The following is a 19,608-nucleotide window of genomic DNA, read 5'->3' as shown; positions in this document are numbered from 1 at the left end:
CAAACCAATATACCTACCTACAATTCATGAGACGAATTACTGTGCAAAAAGCTGCTACTGGTGACAGCTTTCTCTCGCAGCGCATTAGTGTTGCCATTCAGCGAGGGAATGCTGCCAGCATCTTTGGCACAATGCCAAATTCTTATTTTCATTTAGATTAGTTCAGATTTTAATTTTAGTTTTTTATTTTATTAATTGTTATTGGATGGAGCAATAAAGAAACCATAACTTGAGAAAAAAAAAAATTTTCAGGCAGATATCAATTCAAAATCCGAATGTCTCTCCATAGTCCATAATACGACCGTTGTATACGTATTAATCTCGTAAAGTAGCCCTTCCATGCACTTTAACCTGATTGAGTGACGCACAAACATACGGTGTTTGCCAATGTATTATATTACGGTTTATATCGAACCATGGTTGTACCGGTTTTAAAACTGTTTTCGGTGAACTTTAGTTTTTTTTTAACGTAAATTTTTATTTACGAAGAATATGTTTCATATTTCAAGGTCCTACCTTCGATGGCAGGGTTTCTTAACGTGGGGTCCACGGACCCCTTAAGGGTCCTTCGTAATTTATCAAGGATCTACAGTAGGTCAGTTACCTTCTGTAAACGTACTTATTAGGAAATATTGTAGTAAACTTGACGAGGCCTAAAGTGTAATGAAACTAATAATAAAAGTAAATTTTTCCTAAAATACTTTTTTTACCAGGGTCCGTGGAATAGTTTAAATTGCGAAAATGGTCCGTGTCTGCAAAAATTTAAGAAACCCTGTTCCATGGGTTTGGCTGTGTGTTTTCAATCAGTATTTAAAAAACGCAATGGTTTTAAATTATTTAGATTTGGTTCTATTCACCCCGTTATTGTTTGTTATAGTTTTTACAAACAATAAACATTGCGAAACACTTCATCAATTAAATTGCTCAATCTTGCTCTACATTAACGCACCGACGATTCAAGGATGTCACATTTTTTACACACCAGATATCCATTCAACCAGAAAAAGGTCATTTGGCAGCCTAGTGCACTAAAATTGGTTTGTTATTCTGTCTCTGAACATCACTGAAACAGGTCGCTTTGAAAAATGTCGAAATTCACGGGAAATATTGTTTTTATTTACAGTTGTGTGGTTACCCTAGTGGTAGGGGTGTACATTGCCAAAGGTAAGTTAAATTGTTGTTAACTTTTATTTTATATGAATATTTATGTCAGAATCCAAATACTGAACAGGTTTCACTAGTTAAATATGTTTAATTACCTGCGGTAAATAAACTAAAATTTTTATTTAATCTAAAATAAATGAAAAGAAAAATGAATGGATGGATGAATAGAAGGAATGAGTGAAAGAAGGCTAACAAAGAGTGTATAAAGGAGAAGTGGAAGTGGGAGTTGGAAGGGGTGGACCTCGGCGGACTTTCTCTGATCAGATCGGGGAAATCATGAAGAAAGGCCAGGTCAAGAGCACCCTAAACCGGCGAGCGTGTATGAGGAATGTTATGAAAGTGAAGGAAGCGAAAGAGGTATGTCAGGATCGTAACAAGTGGAAATCCGTGGTCTCTGCCTACCCCTCCGGGAAATAGGCGTGATTATATGTATGTATGTATGTGTTTATACTGTTTATCTAAAATAAACAAAGTCCATTGGCAACTTAGCCAGGGTTTTCATGAAGTATTGGTCTCTGCAGCTGTATGCTGCCACACATGGTCCGTCAGGATAAGCTCGTACCGTTTCATGCCTGAAACCAAATATTAAAATGTATATAGGTAATTGTATTTTTTTCATACTTACTTAAAAATACCAATACATATGTTCGTGACCGCGAATAACCTCGATAACAGATTTTTTTTAAATACCACGACCCGCTGATGGCATGCGGTCGCCGTAGCCTATAGACACGTGCAACTTGAAGGGTGTTACATGCGCGTTGCTCACCCTTTAAAAACCCGTAGGTACACTCCTTTTTTTAACTCTATAGATACTGCAGCCCCTTGAGAAAACCGCACCGAGCCTCCTAGCTGGGCGTTCTACTTCTGATTTGTGGTGGTATTTGTCCAACATGTGAACTCCTCGTAGAACATACACGATCTGTGGTTCTCATCGTACAGAAATCTTTGGTGGCTTACGTCTTTCGGCTAGCATATGATGACCGATGAATGATTGTTAGTACCTACTTGCAAATTGCCCCAGCAATGATCCAGCCTTCTAGCTGGAGTCCTGCTCCTCACTTTGTGGTCGTTACTCGTCCAACAAGTGTACTCGTAAAACATGCATGATTTGTAGTTCTATAGTTAAGAGTGACAGAGATAGCACTAGCTTTAATGATTACTTGCAAACGCAGCCGCCCCAGCAGTGATCGAGCCTCCTAGCTGGAGTCCTGCTCCTCACTTCGTGGTCGTTACTCGACCAGCAAGTGTACTCCTCGTAGAACATGTACGATTTGTAGTTCTATAGTTAAGAGTGACCGAGATAGCACTAGGTTTAATGATTATTTGCAAACGCAGCCGCCTCAGCAGTGGTTGAGCCTCCTAGCTGGGCGTTCTACTTCTGATTTGTGGTAGGTACTCGTCCAACATGTGTACTACTCGTAGAACAGGCATGATCTGTAGTTCTCGTCGTACAGAACTCTTCTGTGGCTTACTACGTCTTTCGGCTAACATATGATGACCGATGAATTATTGTTAGTACCTACTTGCAAATTGACAACGCAGCAGCCCAGCAGTGATCGAGCCTCCTAGCTGGTGTCCTAGTTTTGCCTTTGTGGTCGTTCCTCGTCCAGCATGTGTACTCCTCGTAGAACATGCACGATTTGTAGTTCTATAGTTAAGAGTGACAGAGATAGCACTAGCTTTAATGATTACTTGCAAACGCAGCCGCCCCAGCAGTGGTCGAGCTTCCTAGCTGGAGTTCTGCTCCTCACTTTGTGGTCGTTACTCGTCCAACAAGTGTACTCCTCGTAGAACATGCACGATTTGTAGTTCTCGCCGTACGGACAGTCGTGTGCTGAAATAATTTCAACGGGTATATTATGGGGTATATTCCATTTATAGAGTTATTCTGGTGATATTGGGGTCGTGTATTAAATCACCAAAATATATAGGACTTCTAAGAATAAAGTTTCAATCTCATTGACGTACGAGTATAAGCTTAAAGGTACTTACTTAACATCACGCCAGAGGCATACCCCACAAGTAAAGAGATAAACCACATCTTTACCAGAAATAATTTGACGCTTACGACACAGCACCAGAAAATTTATATTATAAACTCAAAAGCATTGGAAACGAGTCACTCATGTCAAATTCGGTTTTCATTGATCCCGAGTGTAGGAAAGTTTTTTTTTATAAAACTTAAGTATATTACTTATCTATTTTTTTTATTATCTATTCAAAGTTTGATTTTTATCATGCATAAGTTAGGAATCTCACGAGTGGTCAAAATACACACTGCTAGTTACTCTTTTTGAAAACAACACGGCATTCAATCGACAATCATAAACTACGATTCAAAGCAATTGTGCATTTAGAATTCAATTAGCTAGTAAAAACCACTTTGACTGATTAGTTCTGGTCTGCTGTTCACGCTCGATGGATCTTTTCTCGTGGTCGTTTGTTTTTTTTCTCGTAAATCTGTGGAAGTTTCTGGTTGTCGTTATCGTTAAATACTTTAGTAGCTACGTGGGTACTTCGAAGACAGATCGTGAAATTCTCTTTGTAAATCAAACTTGGGGAGTTCCGGTTCGAGCGCCATCTTGATGGCACGCGTCGGGATCAATTGCTTTGTTTTTTGCTCATTAATATTGTTTAAAGTGTAATATCGATAGCCTATTATACAGTAAACTAATGTGGTAGTGTGCAGTGAATGGAGAATTTATCTTGAAGCACGTTTAACCATCATTTTGGAGTCAACGGCCGGTTGTCCACGTGTTTCTTGTAAAGCCCGCTATCGCTTTACAAGAGCTAAATCACCGTACACTGTCTTGTACTAACCGTACAATCTCAATCGTTTTACCCTGCTACTACGACCTTGACACTGGCGAAATAGCCCCAATGGGCTGAAGCCATAATTTTAAAAGAATTAATGAATGAATGAATCAAACTTGGCATTTCTTATGATGGAAGTCAAAGTTATGTATTTTTTTTAAATAAGTGCCATCCTTTAGATTTAGCAGTTTAGAATTTTCAATTAATTTAACATGACCACCTCTAACATTTCCTGAACTTAGATGTACTTAAGTTTAAACTTTGGTTTAAATTACGTTATGTGGATTTATATGTAGTACTAAGAAGTAGTAAGAAGTAAGGGATGGAAAACATCTGAGACTGGAACAGATATTTTACCCAAATTTCAACCTAGGACCATCGGCTTCATACTCAGGGTCACTATCAACTGGGGCTCATGTCAGTTACCTATCTCTGCAGCTGACTGTACTTGTTCTCAGTCTACCGCTTTCTCTACTCCTATTCAAACAAAATTTCCCATTTTAGAAGAATGTCCTCCAAACGAGGAATATCTCCTCTGCGGCACTGCCTGCCCCTTCAACTGCTCAAACCCTGGGCCGGTTCCTGTCACCTGTTCTGATGACTGCATCGAGGGCTGCTTCTGCAAGTCTGGCTTCCTGAGGAACGATACTGGAGTGTGTGTTAACGCTGATGAGTGCATTGGAGGTATTTTAGAAGATTCTCAAATTTATGAGTTACATTTTTACTTTTTTTTCCACCTGGAAGAGCACAATCGAAAAAGATCTTAAAGCTAATAATGTAGACGCAGGGACTACACAAAAAAGATTGTTGTGGCGAAAACGTACGAGGAGGGCTGACCCCAAGTGATATGGGAACATAGCCAGGAGAAAGAAGAAGAAGAAGACATTTTTACTTTTTTTTCTAAATAATAAATACCATCATGATAGCACAAAATATGCGTATACGGCCCTTATGCGAAACATCATATGTCGATACTCCTGAAGTTTCACAAATATTATGCATTGCCGAACTTCATTGCCTTCATAATATATTGCATCCAAGTACTTATGTTCTACAGCAAATTTGTTGTTCGATCAGATTCTCTATAAAAGCTGTTGAACTTGGGATTTCAGGTTTGACTGATTCCAAAATCGTTTCAGGGAAAATGATCTTGGAGTGTTCCTCAGTTGTAGAAAAAGCAGCATGGTCGCATTTTCTATCCAATGAAACAGAAACAGTTCATCAAAGTTAATATTATTGTAAATTGAGCACTACGTATCTTTCACCCCGAAGCCACTAGTAATAATTTCTTAACATTTGTATCCTTCACAGAAACCAATCCAATCTGCTCAGCCAACGAAGAGTTCCTCGCTTGCGGCACAGCCTGCGCGCGCACCTGCACCGACCCTGAGCCCTTGAACTGTGGTCTAGTCACTCTAGCCTGCAGTATGGGGTGCTTCTGCAAGTCAGGATACGTCAGGGATCAGAAGACGAACAAATGTGTGACGTTGGACAAATGTCCAGTTTCCCCTGTTGGTAAGTAGACACGACGGCTTGTAATGACTCGGAGTCTAAACTGTGGTCTAGCCTGCAGTAAGGGGTGCTTCTGCAAGTCAGGATACGTCAGGGATCAGAAGACGAACAAATGTGTGACGTTGGACAAATGCCCAGTTTCCCCTGTTGGTAAGTAGACACGACGGCTTGTAATGACTCGGAGTCTAAACTGTGGTCTAGCCTGCAGTAAGGGGTGCTTCTGCAAGTCAGGATACGTCAGGGATCAGAAGACGAACAAATGTGTGACGTTGGACAAATGCCCAGTTTCCCCTGTTGGTAAGTAGACACGACGGCTTGTAATGACTCGGAGTCTAAACTGTGGTCTAGCCTGCAGTAAGGGGTGCTTCTGCAAGTCAGGATACGTCAGGGATCAGAAGACGAACAAATGTGTGACGTTGGACAAATGCCCAGTTTCCCCTGTTGGTAAGTAGACACGACGGCTTGTAATGAATCGGAGTCTAAACTGTGGTCTAGCCTGCAGTAAGGGGTGCTTCTGCAAGTCAGGATACGTCAGGGATCAGAAGACGAACAAATGTGTGACGTTGGACAAATGCCCAGTTTCCCCTGTTGGTAAGTAGACACGACGGCTTGTAATGACTCGGAATCTAAACTGTGGTCTAGCCTGCAGTAAGGGGTGCTTCTGCAAGTCAGGATGCGTCAGGGATCAGAAGACGAACAAATGTGTGACGTTGGACAAATGCCCAGTTTCCCCTGTTGGTAAGTAGACACGACGGCTTGTAATGACTCGGAGTCTAAACTGTGGTCTAGCCTGCAGTAAGGGGTGCTTCTGCAAGTCAGGATGCGTCAGGGATCAGAAGACGAACAAATGTGTGACGTTGGACAAATGCCCAGTTTCCCCTGTTGGTAAGTAGACACAACGGCTTGTAATGACTCGGAGTCTAAACTGTGGTCTAGCCTGCAGTAAGGGGTGCTTCTGCAAGTCAGGATGCGTCAGGGATCAGAAGACGAACAAATGTGTGACGTTGGACAAATGCCCAGTTTCCCCTGTTGGTAAGTAGACACGACGGCTTGTAATGACTTGGAGTCTAAACTGTGGTCTAGTCTGCAGTATGGGGTGCTTCTGCAAGTCAGGATACGTCAGGGATCAGAAGACGAACAAATGTGTGACGTTGGACAAATGCCCAGTTTCCCCTCTTGGTAAGTAGACACGACGGCTTGTAATGACTTGGAGTCTAAACTGTGGTCTAGCCTGCAGTAAGGGGTGCTTCTGCAAGTCAGGATACGTCAGGGATCAGAAGACGAACAAATGTGTGACGTTGGACAAATGTCCAGTTTCCCCTGTTGGTAAGTAGACACGACGGCTTGTAATGACTCGGAGTCTAAACTGTGGTCTAGCCTGCAGTAAGGGGTGCTTCTGCAAGTCAGGATACGTCAGGGATCAGAAGACGAACAAATGTGTCACGTTGGACAAATGTCCAGTTTCCCCTGTTGGTAAGTAGACACAACGGCTTGTAATGACTTGGAGTCTAAACTGTGGTCTAGCTTGTAATATGGGGTGCTTCTTCAAGTCGGGATACGTCAGGGATCAGAAGACGAACAAATGTGTGACGTTGGACAAATGTCCAGTTTCCCCTGTTGGTAAGTAGACACGACGGCTTGTAATGACTCGGAGTCTAAACTGTGGTCTAGCCTGCAATAAAGGGTGCTTCTGCAAGTCAGGATACGTCAGGGATCAGAAGACGAACAAATGTGTGACGTTGGACAAATGTCCAAGTTTCCCCTGTTGATAAGTAGACACAACGTCTTGTTATGACTTGGAGTCTAAACTGTGGTCTAGCTTGTAGTATGGGGTGCTTCTTCAAGTCGGGATACGTCAGGGATCAGAAGACGAACAAATGTGTGACGTTGGACAAATGCCCAGTTTCCCCTGTTGGTAAGTAGACACAACGGCTTGTAATGACTTGGAGTCTAAACTGTGGTCTAGCTTGTAATATGGGGTGCTTCTTCAAGTCGGGATACGTCAGGGATCAGAAGACGAACAAATGTGTGACGTTGGACAAATGCCCAGTTTCCCCTGTTGGTAAGTAGACACAACGGCTTGTAATGACTTGGAGTCTAAACTGTGGTCTAGCTTGTAGTATGGGGTGCTTCTTCAAGTCGGGATACGTCAGGGATCAGAAGACGAACAAATGTGTGACGTTGGACAAATGCCCAGTTTCCCCTGTTGGTAAGTAGACACAACGTCTTGTAATGACTTGGAGTCTAAACTGTGGTCTAGCTTGTAGTATGGGGTGCTTCTTCAAGTCGGGATACGTCAGGGATCAGAAGACGACAAATGTCCAATTGGTAAGTTACCAACATGAATGATGGATTTGTATATATTTTTTTTTTATAACATGACTTGCTTCTTCAAGGTACCTTAGAACAGTATTCATCAAGGAATGATCTACATGAGTTGCTTCTGCAAATTTCTTATTTCTATCCTGTACGGATATATATGATGGTCGTTCTTGTCTACGTGACAGCGTGATAAAACGGTATCCGTCACTTTCAATCGCGCTCTGTTAAAAAGTGACGGATATTTTGTCACGTGGATAAATCCATAATTTCCATATTAGGCCTGCTGCTTGTATCAGAGTGCTGAGCAAGATTGATGAAGAATTAAACTTTGTTTAACGAGATTAGTTGTCATAATGATCCTATCCTAACTAGGCTCTCACCCTTGTGTCTCATAATAGTGGACGGAAGCATCTATAGGAAATAGATAAAAACTTTTTACAAAAAAAAGCAAACCGGATTCAAAAAGGATGAAATAAAATATTATCCTTTTTGAAGTCTATGCGTTACCAACTGATATGTTTGAAGTCGGTGCCAAGCCAATTTTTAAGCATACCATGACTTTGGTGCAATTCGATAAGGATTTACCTACGTTGGATTGCCTTACACGACGACAATGAACGTACTTTCTGTAGGTACAGTCGACGTTAAAAATATGTTAACACTTTTTGCCTTATTACAAAGGAGTAAGGTGCAAAAGTGTAAACATATCATTGACGTCGACTGGACCTAAGAACACACCTCAGAACACACGATCAAACCTTCTTGGCGCAGTCTAGTACCATGTTTGTCGGCACATTAGTGTAAATATAAATGCATTTTTTTGCCGTCGTATTTTTTAAAGAGCATTTCTTACTAATGCTCGAACAGTCTATAGCACGCAAGTGTGGGATTGGGACTGAGTTATTTCCCGTCCCTTATCCAGAGGACTACATTTCAAAATATAAAACAATTCAAGGAATTTACCTTCTTGCCAAATTTCATCTAAAGCGGTTCAGTTGTTTAGCTATGAAAAGGCGACAAAGAGGCAGACAGAATTCTTTACACATTTATAATAGTTATTAGTACAGTTCTAGTGGGATTTATAGCCATAAAGCTGATTATTTTTGTCTGGTATTGTTACTACTTGACTTGGCACTGACTTCAAACATATCAGTTGGTAATGCATAGACTTCAAAAAGGATAATATTTTATTTCATCCTTTTTGAAGTCGGTTTGCTTTTTTTTGTAAAAAGTTTTTATTTTTCCATTTTTAGTTTTAACGCATTGTTAAGAGCGCGACGCATGAATGAAAAACAAGATCATGTTTAACACTAAATTCGTGTACCTATTACTTTAGTAAATATGTAATCAGGAATTTTCTCGAGTCCGTCTGGGAAATTATAATTCCTGTCAACTAAATCCATCCGCCCGCCCCGCCACTGACCCAATCCCTCAGCCCCCCGATCACTCAACCTCACAGAACATCAACCCCTGATCCAGGAACCCCTCGATTCTGAACCAGCAACCCTTCAACCGCCATTCCCCGACCCCTTAATCCCTGACCCCTTAACTCCTAACCCTAACCCCCGATCAGTAGCCTTACAAGCTTACCACGAGTTTGACATTGATATATTCGCTAGCATGTGTGTAACTTACTTCCTATGCATCTCGCTTGTACTAACCTTAGTGTGAGCGAGATTCATAAAAAGTTACATTTAGATGCATAAGACGTTAGCGAATATGTCAATGTCAAACTCGTTGTAAGGCTACAGTTGCAGTACATCAAATTGGTGGTTTTCGGCAAATGCTCGAGTTACTTTAGAAAACCCCGAAATTACTTAACACGTGCCTTTAAAAATTGAGGAGTTCCCTCAATTCCTCATGGATTCCATCATCAGACCAGAACCAAAAATAATACGGAAACACCTTGGAGGTAACTTCTTCCAAACAAAAAAAGAATTACTCAAATCGGATCACAGGTGCCGGATTAATCGCTGAACATACCTACATTTAAAGAAATCATCATCATTATCATCAAAATAATCATCATCATCAGGTCTACTTCATCAAATTGGTGGTTTTCGGGAGAAAATGCTCGAGTTGCTTAAGAAAACGCCCAAAACACCATGCATGTGCCTTTAAAAATTGAGGAGTTCCCTCAATTCCTCATAGATCCCATCATCAGAACAGAACCAAATTAAAATGGGACCAACTTGGAGGTAGCTCCTTTCAAACAAAAAAAGATTTACTCAAATCGGACTACGGATGTCGGAGTAATCGGTGAACGTACATAGAAAAAAAAAAAGATAGCCACAACCGAATACAGAACCTCCTCCTTCTATGAAATTGAAGTCGGTTAAAAATAGGAATTCTAGAGAGTTACCCATATCAAAGCCTTTAAAATTGCTGTTTTATCGACCGCGGCAGAAATCGCATGCTGTTATGGAGAAGATGGGATTCACTAAACTGAAGTTATTTCTTGCTTCCAGAACCATGTCTTAACCAGAACGAGGTCTACGACCTGTGCCTAGCCACCTGCGAGCCCTCCTGCGACAACCCCACCCCGATCTGCAGCAAGAAGTGCACCGGCGGTTGTGTCTGCGCACCCGGTCTGCTCCGCGACGGGTTTGGGGACTGCGTCAGTGTGGACAAGTGTGGAAATGGCACAAGCCCTGATGGGGCGCTCAAGCAGTACATGGACATTATTAGTAAAATTATGACTTTGTCCAAACCGTAGACAAGTTTCTTTAAGAATTTCATATAATTATAGTATGTACTATGTAGGTACTTATATGTAAAATAATCTCTCTTCGTTATAATTACGGTGTGACCGTCACTTTGTGTAACGGATCCATAGATAAAAGTTAGCATTATTGATAAGACTCTTAAAGTAAGATAAATAGCTGAACAATGAAAATAAATACTTCAAAAACATTTTCACTTATTTTATTTGCTTGAAATAGAAAATAGTATTACTTAAATGATACATAAAAATATTGAATAAGTACTTGTATCTAATTAAACACAACTGGAGTAATATTATACATAATGTTAAAATATTATGTTTGCACTTGATCGAAGAGGTGTTTTTCATTGGTAGTGTTATGATATTAGCCATCTGTAACAAAAAAAATCTAGTTATTATAACGAGCTTATTAAATATTTTGGTTTTAAGGCACGAGGGTTAAACAATTTTTTCCACCGAGTGAAAAATGGCTGTAAAATATCAAAAACATACACAAAGCAAATCAACTCAAAATGAATGTTATCAAATATTTATCATTCAAAATAATAATTTTAACCAGCAATCGTAAGAAAATAACTCAAAATTTACATTTGATTACTTAGCCTCACTTGTGAATAAAATGCAACTTTATTACTTATCAGTTTTTGAACATTCAAGAGGGGCCTTTGCCAGCTGGTGTGGTGAGAAATATAATATTCAATACAATACAAATGTGTACTAAGAATATTGAATATTTCAGTATTTAATTTATCTAAGGTTAGCTGCAATGGAACTAAGTAATATTTTGCACTCTTTTAGTGATTGTAAATGAGGGAATGTAGATAATATTTCAAATTCCATAAGTAGGTACACTAACTAATCCTGGAGAATGGACCTTAGTCCAATTAAATGAATAAACGATAAGTAAAATAAGAAGAAGGATTAGCCACAAAAGTTATTCTTCCAAACGAAATTAAAGACGAATTTAAACGAAAAAAAAATTACTTGGTTCATGGTTATTTCTAATCGTACCTGGTACTGCCATCTGTTGTCGAAATAAAGAATGAAACCTACATTAAGACAATAAACGCCATCTATTGACTACGCTTTGAATTATAATGCCGATAGGCTGACTTTCAGCTATCGCTGGCCCAAGCTTTCCTGCAGGTAACATGAGTTTGTATTTAGTTCATGCGTATCATCATAGATGGCTCTGTTAACAAAATTTAATGGTTCGACATGCTCAGCTCTTAGCCGGTTCTTTTTACTTTTTTGCCACAAAAAACTCTAAGAAAGAAAGAAGTGCAGTAAAAAAAATGGAAAAATTACTGACTTGGTGAGACTTGAACTCACGGCCTCTGGATAAATTTATTCTAAGCTTAATAGCATCGTTCGCAAACGTTTCTGTCTGTTAACAAGTGTTTGGCAAAAATTTCATTTTTGGTACAAGCTTTTATCGCTGACTGTACTTTTCTTACGACAGACAACTAATACTCATCGAGACAATTCTAAAAACCCCTAACACAATTAGGTTGCGTTGTTTCATCACAGAGTTCCTATGGCCACCTCCTGTCTCCATCATCAGATCAGTTCGACAGTACCATATTATTGTATTGTCATCAGAACTACATACAGCTGCCAATTTTCATGACGCTACGGTCCTTGGAAGATGGTTAAATTAGTTACCTTAGATTCCAATACATAGTTAGTTACATACAGGTCGACCTAATAAAAGCTTGTTAAAAATTAAAAGAAGCACAGTCGTTTTAACGTCATAGTTAACTTGATTTTTTTTGTTAATTTCTGCTTGCTGAATCAAACATGTATTTCTTTGTATTCAAAAACGAAACTAACTATAACTAACCTAGCACCCGCCACACGACACAGCCGTCACCTTTTTGTACTCGTCCTCTCGTATTCCGTACGCCAGGTACGAATAAGACAGGAACTCGGAACGGTTCGACGACAGTCGGAACACCATGCTTCTGGAACCTGTGGAACCCGATGTCACGCAGAAATCCACTTCGCCTAGTGCGTCCACTGTGGCGGAGACTTCGAGGTAGGATATTACGTAGTTATTCTGAAAGAGAACGGAGAACTGTATGAAATAAGCGCGATTTGACTTTTCAGCTTGTAATCCCATAGTCATTAGTAGGCATCGAAGTTTTCATCGCACTGTAAGATTATAATGAACCATGGAGTCGATATTGACATTAAAATTAAAGTCAAACATCCTCGTTCAGTAATTTCGTCGTGAAATGCCTTTATAAACATCCTAAGCATCAGTAGTTAATTATATCTTTAAGTTATAATCAAAACGCAATTACATATTAGCTCACATTTATAGACGGACTCGTCTATAAATGTGAGCTAAGTGATATGTGATGTTCAACGCGCGAAAGTTTTAAATATTACAAAACGCTATTATTGTTATATTAGGACTTCATAGTTCTTGCTGTCCCTATTTCAACTTAATCAACTGGTTAAATATACAATAAGTCAGCTGGTTAAATATACAATAAGTATTGATCAATAATTCAATATATATTATATTTTTGCGATATATCTACCTGATTGTAGCTCGAAGAAACTGCTGCAATCAAGCGGTAATAGGTACGCCAAGAGCGAAAAATATATTGAAAACAGAAATCATTTATTATTATTGGAGATGTATTATTAAACATTATAGGTAATAATGGAATAATTACCTTAGCGGTGGCGGTGACAGTGACGAAGAACGGGTCGTAATTGTTGCGATGGCGGTAGCGGTCGGACCCTCCGACCATTGGTAGAGAATCTGAAAATATGAAGGTAATAGTTTAATCTTCATTCGCAGGTAATTTTAAGGTATTTTTTTTGTATGCTTGAGCATGGCCCATAAAGACGCAGGTTTTTTTGGTCTATTAGCGTTTTTTTAACCCAACGAGGGGAAGGGTTATTTATTAAAACATAGGTAACATGTAGGTTAAAACTTTAGTTAACGTTAACTTAAATGTACCTATGTACGTATTAATTTATGTACCTATGTGTCTGGGTATATTTTTGTAGCGTTAAAACTATTGAGCCGATTTTGGTTTATGAGGTGTTAATTTGATTTTATGTTTTATTATATAGTTTATGATGGCAAAATTATGCATAGATTTAATTTTGCAAAAAACGTACTTAGTCGGGTTTTTTAATCATTATCGTTTTGTTTGTTACGTACTCATACCTTACATGTGGCCTGTAACACGAGCAAAAAATTAAAACTTAGGCTGTACTCCTGAAACTAACTGTAACAAAAAGTAAAAACTGAAACACTTGTATTTTGATTTTTAACACACTTTAAGTTTTATTCCAAGACGTAATGTATTGCGAATTTTGTTATGTTTAAAGCGTGACAAGCAACGTCAAAAATTATACTAATGACAGCATACATTGAAGATAATATTTAACTATACTTATGCAGTGATCGTACATTTTCCAGCATTTTTGGTGCAGCGAAGTGTTGTTAATGGAATTGGTATAAATAATTTCAACCCTAATAATTAATTAGCGTTTATTACGTTGATATTAACCTTAATTTACCATTTCAGTTGAAATTATCTATACCAATTCCGTTAACACCACGCGAATCGATTCGGTGCAGCGGAGTGGTGTTAACGGAATTGGTATAAATAATTTCAACCCTAATGATTAATTAGCGTTAATTACTTTAATATTAACCTTAATTTACCATTTCAGTTGAAATTATCTTTACCAATTCCGTTAGCACCCTCTGCTGCACTAAAAATGCTGGAAAATGTACGATCACTGCTTATGACAAATAAATAGGAAGTCTAGAATACTTCATCATTTTTAAAAGTTCAGTATTGAGTGTCATCGTTTGAGGAGTTAAGTTATTTGAGCGTGTTACAGACCACACCCGGTCCTTACTGCCCCATTTAAAAAAATCACCCTGTATACTCACTAAACTATGTACTTACGGTCATATTCGATCCCGACTTTGAAGTTCTTCGTCTCATAAGTCTGGGGCAATGACGTCACACCCAAACTACCCACAGCCAAAACCACCAGAATTATTCTCCCCAACATATTGCGACAAACAGTAAAACAATACTGACATTCCAATAAGATGAACGAACGAACACTTTACAATCGATTTTACAAACATCTATACAAGCCAACGTTCCATATATATATATACACGCATCTAAAACACTGATAATAAGGTCGTGTTAACATATTTTAGGTACGTTGGCTTGTATAGATGTTTTTGAACTCGACCGAATAAGGAGCCATTGCAAAATGGACGTTATTACAAAGTGATAGAGATGCGATATTCTTTATCATGTTTTATCTTTTCGGATGTCAGTTGGATTTCCTCTTATAGGTGACAGAGTGAAGTAATGTTATCTATAGATAATCTTTTGCAACTGGATATTTGAGAAAACGTATGTGTGTCATTGTCGAATGATAAGTTATCGAGTATACATTTAATTCGACAGCGTGACGTGACGTATGCGTTTGCGAGTGCCATTTTGAGTTTCCAAAACGTCCCGCTTAGCGCGCTGTTCAAAATCCCATGCAAAAATGGACATAACGCAAACGCGAACGTTTGTGACGCTATCCAATGAACACTAGGGGTTCAGAACCAAAAGCATGTAAGCTAAGTACAGATCTAAGTACTTAGTGCATAATTATTTTCCTTCGTATTTTCACGAAAACGTACGAACGGTTCGTGGTATTTCAGTCAGTCTCGGTACAAAAAGTACTGAGGTTGACTGAAGTAGCATGACAAATACGAACGTTCCGAGAAAATACGAAGGAACACAATTGTGCACTACATCCGTACGCCATAACACTTATAGACAGGATTTTATCTCTGACCAAACTCTGAGGGGTGAATATATAGGTCATACTGAAAAACTTTTACCATGGGGCCAACCCCAAAACGAGCGTCCGGATTTTTGAAGCGCGAAACGTAGCGCGCGTAACCGCGTATACGGTCGTGTGCCGAACGAAACGACCGTATACGCGCGTAAAAATACGCTAGTCTGAAACCGCCCTTAGACGGAGCCGGAAAACGGCAACTTCGTTTAGCGCAGCGCGTCGAAAGTTGACGCTTTCCGCACGGAGAACAGAAAAACATCCACGCGTTGATCCTCTATAGATGCTGTATTAACTGGCTTACCTACTGACCAAATCCTTAACTTTGTTAGTTTACAGACAGACATGTCAAATAGACACCCAAGGCGCAGACCGCAGTGCACCCAGGTGGGGGGTTCAGGGATCAGTGCCAACCCGCCCGCCTAAGCCGGCGGTCGCGTCGCGGCGCGTTCGCGAACTTCGACATTCGCGAGTGTCGTGAGCTTAAGGTATAGGTTTACTTTATCTGAGGTGTTTGGTAAAGTTGCGCGGTTTCCTAGTAAAGGGCTAAAACTAGTTTAGGTTATGTTACATTTTTACTACAGCTTCATGCAGCCAAACCTCCATTGGGTTGACCATAATGACCAAATGCCTCAGTTAAAAGGTTGACCTATTGCTAAGATTATTAGTGACGTAGTGAGGCTGTGAAACGTGTTGTGATTGTTATGTGTTTGTGTGCGTGAACCGCCATGGATGGCGAGAATCGGATTATTTTGAACGTTGGTGGCATCAGGTGGGTTGAGATGCAGGAGGTCCAATGCTGTCATGTTTTGACTAATAATTATTATATCTTCTTCTTAGTCGGATACTCTTGCCAGAGCAGTCATTCATTGAGGTCGTTATGTAAATTGAAAAAATAAAACCAAATTATTGCGGCTTTTTAACATGCATTTGTTATTGTTGTAATAATCTAATAAGATTATGTTTTACACATTACGTACCTAGAGTTGAATCTTTGGCTGATAGGAAAGACAACAAGCATAAAGCATAACATCTCAGCATAATATATTCGTAGACTTATTGTGAGATGTCGTAAAAATGACAAAATACATGACAAAACCCCCGAAATGCCCTGTTTTTGCGCCAGGAAGTTATGTTTGTCCTTAATCTGTTTCAAACTATCATTACGTCCTCTTGTGACTAAATAACAAATCTGACCATAACATATTAAGACTGTCATCTAAACTTCCAACCCAGAGGGGAAACTAGGCCTTATTGGGATTAGTCCGGTTTCCTCACGATGTTTTCCTTCACCGAAAAGCAACTGGTAAATATCAGATGATATTTCGTACATAAGTTCCGAAAAACTCATTGGTACGAGCCGGGGTTTGAACCCGCTCGCTATTTTAAGGGGCCCACTGATTAACAGTCCGCCGGACGGTATCGGCCTGTCAGTTAGAACAAAATTTTGACAGTTTTCGAACAACTGAGAGGCCGATACCGTCCGGCGGACTGCTAATCAGTGGGTCCCTTTAGGCTAGTCTATAAGTAACTTATCAGTAATTACGTAAAATTTCGTCAACAATAATAATTATTCAGCAAAGGAGAGTAAAACATTTGTCCTCATTTTTCCAAATTAAAAAAATGTCTAGTGCGGTAAAAAATGTAAGTTATTTTTTTTTAAAGCCCTAAAAACAGATTGCATTCCTACAGTAACTTGTATCACAAATTGTAGCTGGTAGACCAGAGTTTAGTACGATTAAAAAGTTATACGCAGACGAATTCGGGGGCTAAATAAATATTAATTTACAATTAATTATACTTAGAAACAAACTTCCAACCCCTACTCTAAAGGATGATTTCCGGTGATTAAGGGTTAATCCAGGTCAAAACTATGTACACCACAAAATCAGCAGCCTTTCTTGTTATTTAATACATTAACGGCCCGATTCGAACTTTATGACACGTCAATTAATAGATCTAGAAACGATATGGATTAGATGTGTTCGTGTCAAAAGTGACGTTTTTGTTTGAAGAAACGTCACATGAATTAGATAAATTCATATCGTTTCTAAATCTATTAATTGACGTATCTTAAAGTTCGAATCGGGCCGTTACTCTGCCTGCGACCCGCCTAGGCGAATTCTCTATTCGTAGGCGCTTTTCGCTACATACGGTTTTCTGTGTTATCGGCCACGCCTACGCTCGTAGCGCGTAGCTCGAGCTGGCACTATTATGAGGGTGCAGTGAAGTTTGTCTGGTATAATATTTCTTAGGTGGTAGATAGGTGGGTGAGTTTTATTTATTTATTTGTTTTATTAGATTTAATTTATTTAGTTTATACTTAATTTTAATAATAGTTTATAAGTTTTGTTATTAAACAGTACTTATATTAGTATTTCTTTTAAATGTGTTTTACACAAGTAAATTAGAGATGCAACGGATAGTTGTTTGGCCGGATACCGGATGTTCGGGCTAACCATCGGTCGAATATTCGGTTTTCGGTTTTTCAGGCGCGCATGCTGCAGGTTTTGACCTGTTTCGTAGTGGATGTTCGCGCGGACACAATTTCTATGTTCGAAATGAGTGCGCGTGCATTAAGTGAGTGGAATGTTTTAATATAAACGAGTACGACTATGATTTATGATTATTAATGATTATGTGAATATCTTTTATGCATGAATTAGTCTTACTTTATCATTATTTATTACTTTGACATTTAATGTTTCTCGTAATTAAAATTATGTAGGTATAAGTTAAAATCCTATATTGTACACCCTAGCAGGGTATCATGTATCTACTTGCCAAATTTAAGACCAAAATGTACAAATGAACATGACTACAATGGAATAAATGATATGATATGATATGATACCTACGATTATGCCCGTGACCGTTGTTTTAAATCCAATTTGTTTACTCCGAAATCAAGCAAAGTTACTAACTATCCGATTTCCGGCGGATATTAAAATAAGGGCCGGATAGGCGGGATACCGAATAGTAACCGAATATCCGGTGCATCTATTATGTAAAATCTAACCACTCGGTACTTAAAGGAGCCATTAAAAATAATTCTTTAAAGTTTTTTTTTTATGCATTCAGCTTCTGTATGCATGCATATAAACCGCCTCCTAGTAGGTAGGGACCTGTATTCAAGGCTGGAAAGCTCGGGTTCGACTCGGGAGTAAGGCCATATATTTGTGTGCTTATAGCAATTATTTGTTTTCTGTGTATTCAAGAATATAATTATATTTATTTATCTATTATATGTCTAGTATTACAAAAATACTAGCCTTATATGAACATATACACCTAACCGAATGTTATGGACCTTATCCCACAGGAAACTCAATTGCTGTGGGGTTAAGTTGATTTGTTTAATATTGTTTCATAATATTTATTTAATTTATTTATATTAAAAAACTGCCTGTTCCAAGTGACCTAGCTGCTCATCTGTGGCCCACAGACTAATTAACCGACATATATTAACGATCCATAAACTGAATGTTTATTTGTCTCCACCTACGCAATAATTTTATAGCCATAACAGCCTTAAGGGGCCCACTGATTACCAGTTCGCCGGATGATATCAGCCTGACAGTTAAACGCAAAATTTGACAGCTCCGAACAACTGACAGGCTGATATCGTCCGGCGAACTGGTAATCTGTGGGCCCGTTTAAGGATGACTCACGTTAGACCGGGCCGTGTCCGGGCCGGAGCTTCCGGCGCATCGTTTTCTATGGAAAGCATCACGTGATCGCCTGTCATGTCATAGAAAAGTAAGCACCGGAAGCTCCGGCCCGGACAGGGCCCGGTCTAACGTGAGTCATCCTTTAAGCCCATTCTGGTTCGAAGGACCAATAACCAAGCCTTCTACCCGGTTAACTTTTTGGATGACAAAGACGCTACAAAATTAGTGCCTTTGGACTACGGAAGACGCTACAAAATATTTTGGGTGTCAATCCATACTAATATTACGAATGCAAAAGTGTGTCTGTCTGTTACCTCTTCACGCTTAAACCGCTGAACTGATTTGGACAAAATATGGAGATAGTTTGGGCCACGAGAAAGGACATAGGATAGTTTTTGTCAATCATCATCATTTTAGGCTGACTAAGTCGCGGGGAGAAGCTTAGTATTCTATAATTTACTCTGTCTGTGTCTGTAATGCAACTTAGATAAAATGAAACGGCAAATAACTAATATTTTACCCTTTTCGGAAGGGCTCTCGAGTTGGAGA

The 19,608-nt window shown here is 39.2% G+C and overlaps 4 protein-coding genes and 1 long non-coding RNA gene across 5 annotated transcripts in view; 3 read left to right on the top strand and 2 right to left on the bottom strand.

Moving 5' to 3' along the window:
• Positions 1 to 405: 405 nt before the first annotated feature.
• On the top strand, positions 406 to 5,504 carry LOC134797371 (serine protease inhibitor swm-1-like). The gene is made up of 3 exons (XM_063769592.1): positions 406 to 1,164; positions 4,486 to 4,665; positions 5,293 to 5,504. Exons 1-3 carry the CDS (start codon positions 1,086 to 1,088, stop codon positions 5,502 to 5,504), a joined length of 471 nt encoding a protein of 156 aa, XP_063625662.1. The 5' UTR covers positions 406 to 1,085.
• LOC134797300 (uncharacterized) lies at positions 1,618 to 2,448 on the bottom strand. Its single transcript, XR_010145066.1, has 2 exons — positions 2,328 to 2,448; positions 1,618 to 1,736 (listed from the first exon to the last, which is right to left on the bottom strand). It is a non-coding gene; the product is annotated as an uncharacterized LOC134797300 (long non-coding RNA).
• A 2,095-nt stretch (positions 5,505 to 7,599) lies between the features above and the next one.
• On the top strand, positions 7,600 to 10,612 carry LOC134797784 (cysteine-rich venom protein 6-like). Its single transcript, XM_063770152.1, has 2 exons — positions 7,600 to 7,702; positions 10,284 to 10,612. Exons 1-2 carry the CDS (start codon positions 7,615 to 7,617, stop codon positions 10,529 to 10,531), a joined length of 336 nt encoding a protein of 111 aa, XP_063626222.1. The 5' UTR covers positions 7,600 to 7,614; the 3' UTR covers positions 10,532 to 10,612.
• A 1,704-nt stretch (positions 10,613 to 12,316) lies between these two features.
• On the bottom strand, positions 12,317 to 14,655 carry LOC134797797 (uncharacterized). Its single transcript, XM_063770165.1, has 3 exons — positions 14,485 to 14,655; positions 13,228 to 13,316; positions 12,317 to 12,599 (listed from the first exon to the last, which is right to left on the bottom strand). Exons 1-3 carry the CDS (start codon positions 14,591 to 14,593, stop codon positions 12,384 to 12,386), a joined length of 414 nt encoding a protein of 137 aa, XP_063626235.1. The 5' UTR covers positions 14,594 to 14,655; the 3' UTR covers positions 12,317 to 12,383.
• Positions 14,656 to 16,024: 1,369 nt separating this feature from the next.
• Positions 16,025 to 19,608, top strand: part of LOC134797793 (potassium voltage-gated channel protein Shaw-like) — a 404,836-nt gene continuing 401,252 nt past the window's right edge. The window contains exon 1 of the mRNA XM_063770162.1: positions 16,025 to 16,160. Coding sequence (XP_063626232.1) covers positions 16,117 to 16,160 — 44 coding nt within the window. The 5' untranslated portion in view covers positions 16,025 to 16,116. The remainder of the gene's footprint in view (positions 16,161 to 19,608) is intronic.

The sequence above is a fragment of the Cydia splendana genome, chromosome 15 (genome assembly GCF_910591565.1).
Source record: "Cydia splendana chromosome 15, ilCydSple1.2, whole genome shotgun sequence".
Taxonomy (NCBI): Eukaryota; Metazoa; Arthropoda; class Insecta; order Lepidoptera; family Tortricidae; genus Cydia; species Cydia splendana.
The sequence above is the reverse complement of the archived record's forward strand: the minus strand, read 5'-3'. Positions and strand labels throughout refer to the sequence as shown.

Coding starts and splice junctions, on each gene's coding strand:
- LOC134797371 (XM_063769592.1), top strand. CDS start 1,086: ATGTCGAAATTCACGGGAAATATTGTTTTTATTTACAGTTGTGTGGTT. Junction 1,165..4,485: donor AGGGGTGTACATTGCCAAAG/GTAAGTTAAATT, acceptor TTCCCATTTTAG/AAGAATGTCCTCCAAACGAG. Junction 4,666..5,292: donor CGCTGATGAGTGCATTGGAG/GTATTTTAGAAG, acceptor TATCCTTCACAG/AAACCAATCCAATCTGCTCA.
- LOC134797784 (XM_063770152.1), top strand. CDS start 7,615: ATGGGGTGCTTCTTCAAGTCGGGATACGTCAGGGATCAGAAGACGAAC. Junction 7,703..10,283: donor ATGCCCAGTTTCCCCTGTTG/GTAAGTAGACAC, acceptor TCTTGCTTCCAG/AACCATGTCTTAACCAGAAC.
- LOC134797797 (XM_063770165.1), bottom strand. CDS start 14,593: ATGTTGGGGAGAATAATTCTGGTGGTTTTGGCTGTGGGTAGTTTGGGT. Junction 13,317..14,484: donor AGTCGGGATCGAATATGACC/GTAAGTACATAG, acceptor TCATATTTTCAG/ATTCTCTACCAATGGTCGGA. Junction 12,600..13,227: donor CTGTCACCGCCACCGCTAAG/GTAATTATTCCA, acceptor GTTCTCTTTCAG/AATAACTACGTAATATCCTA.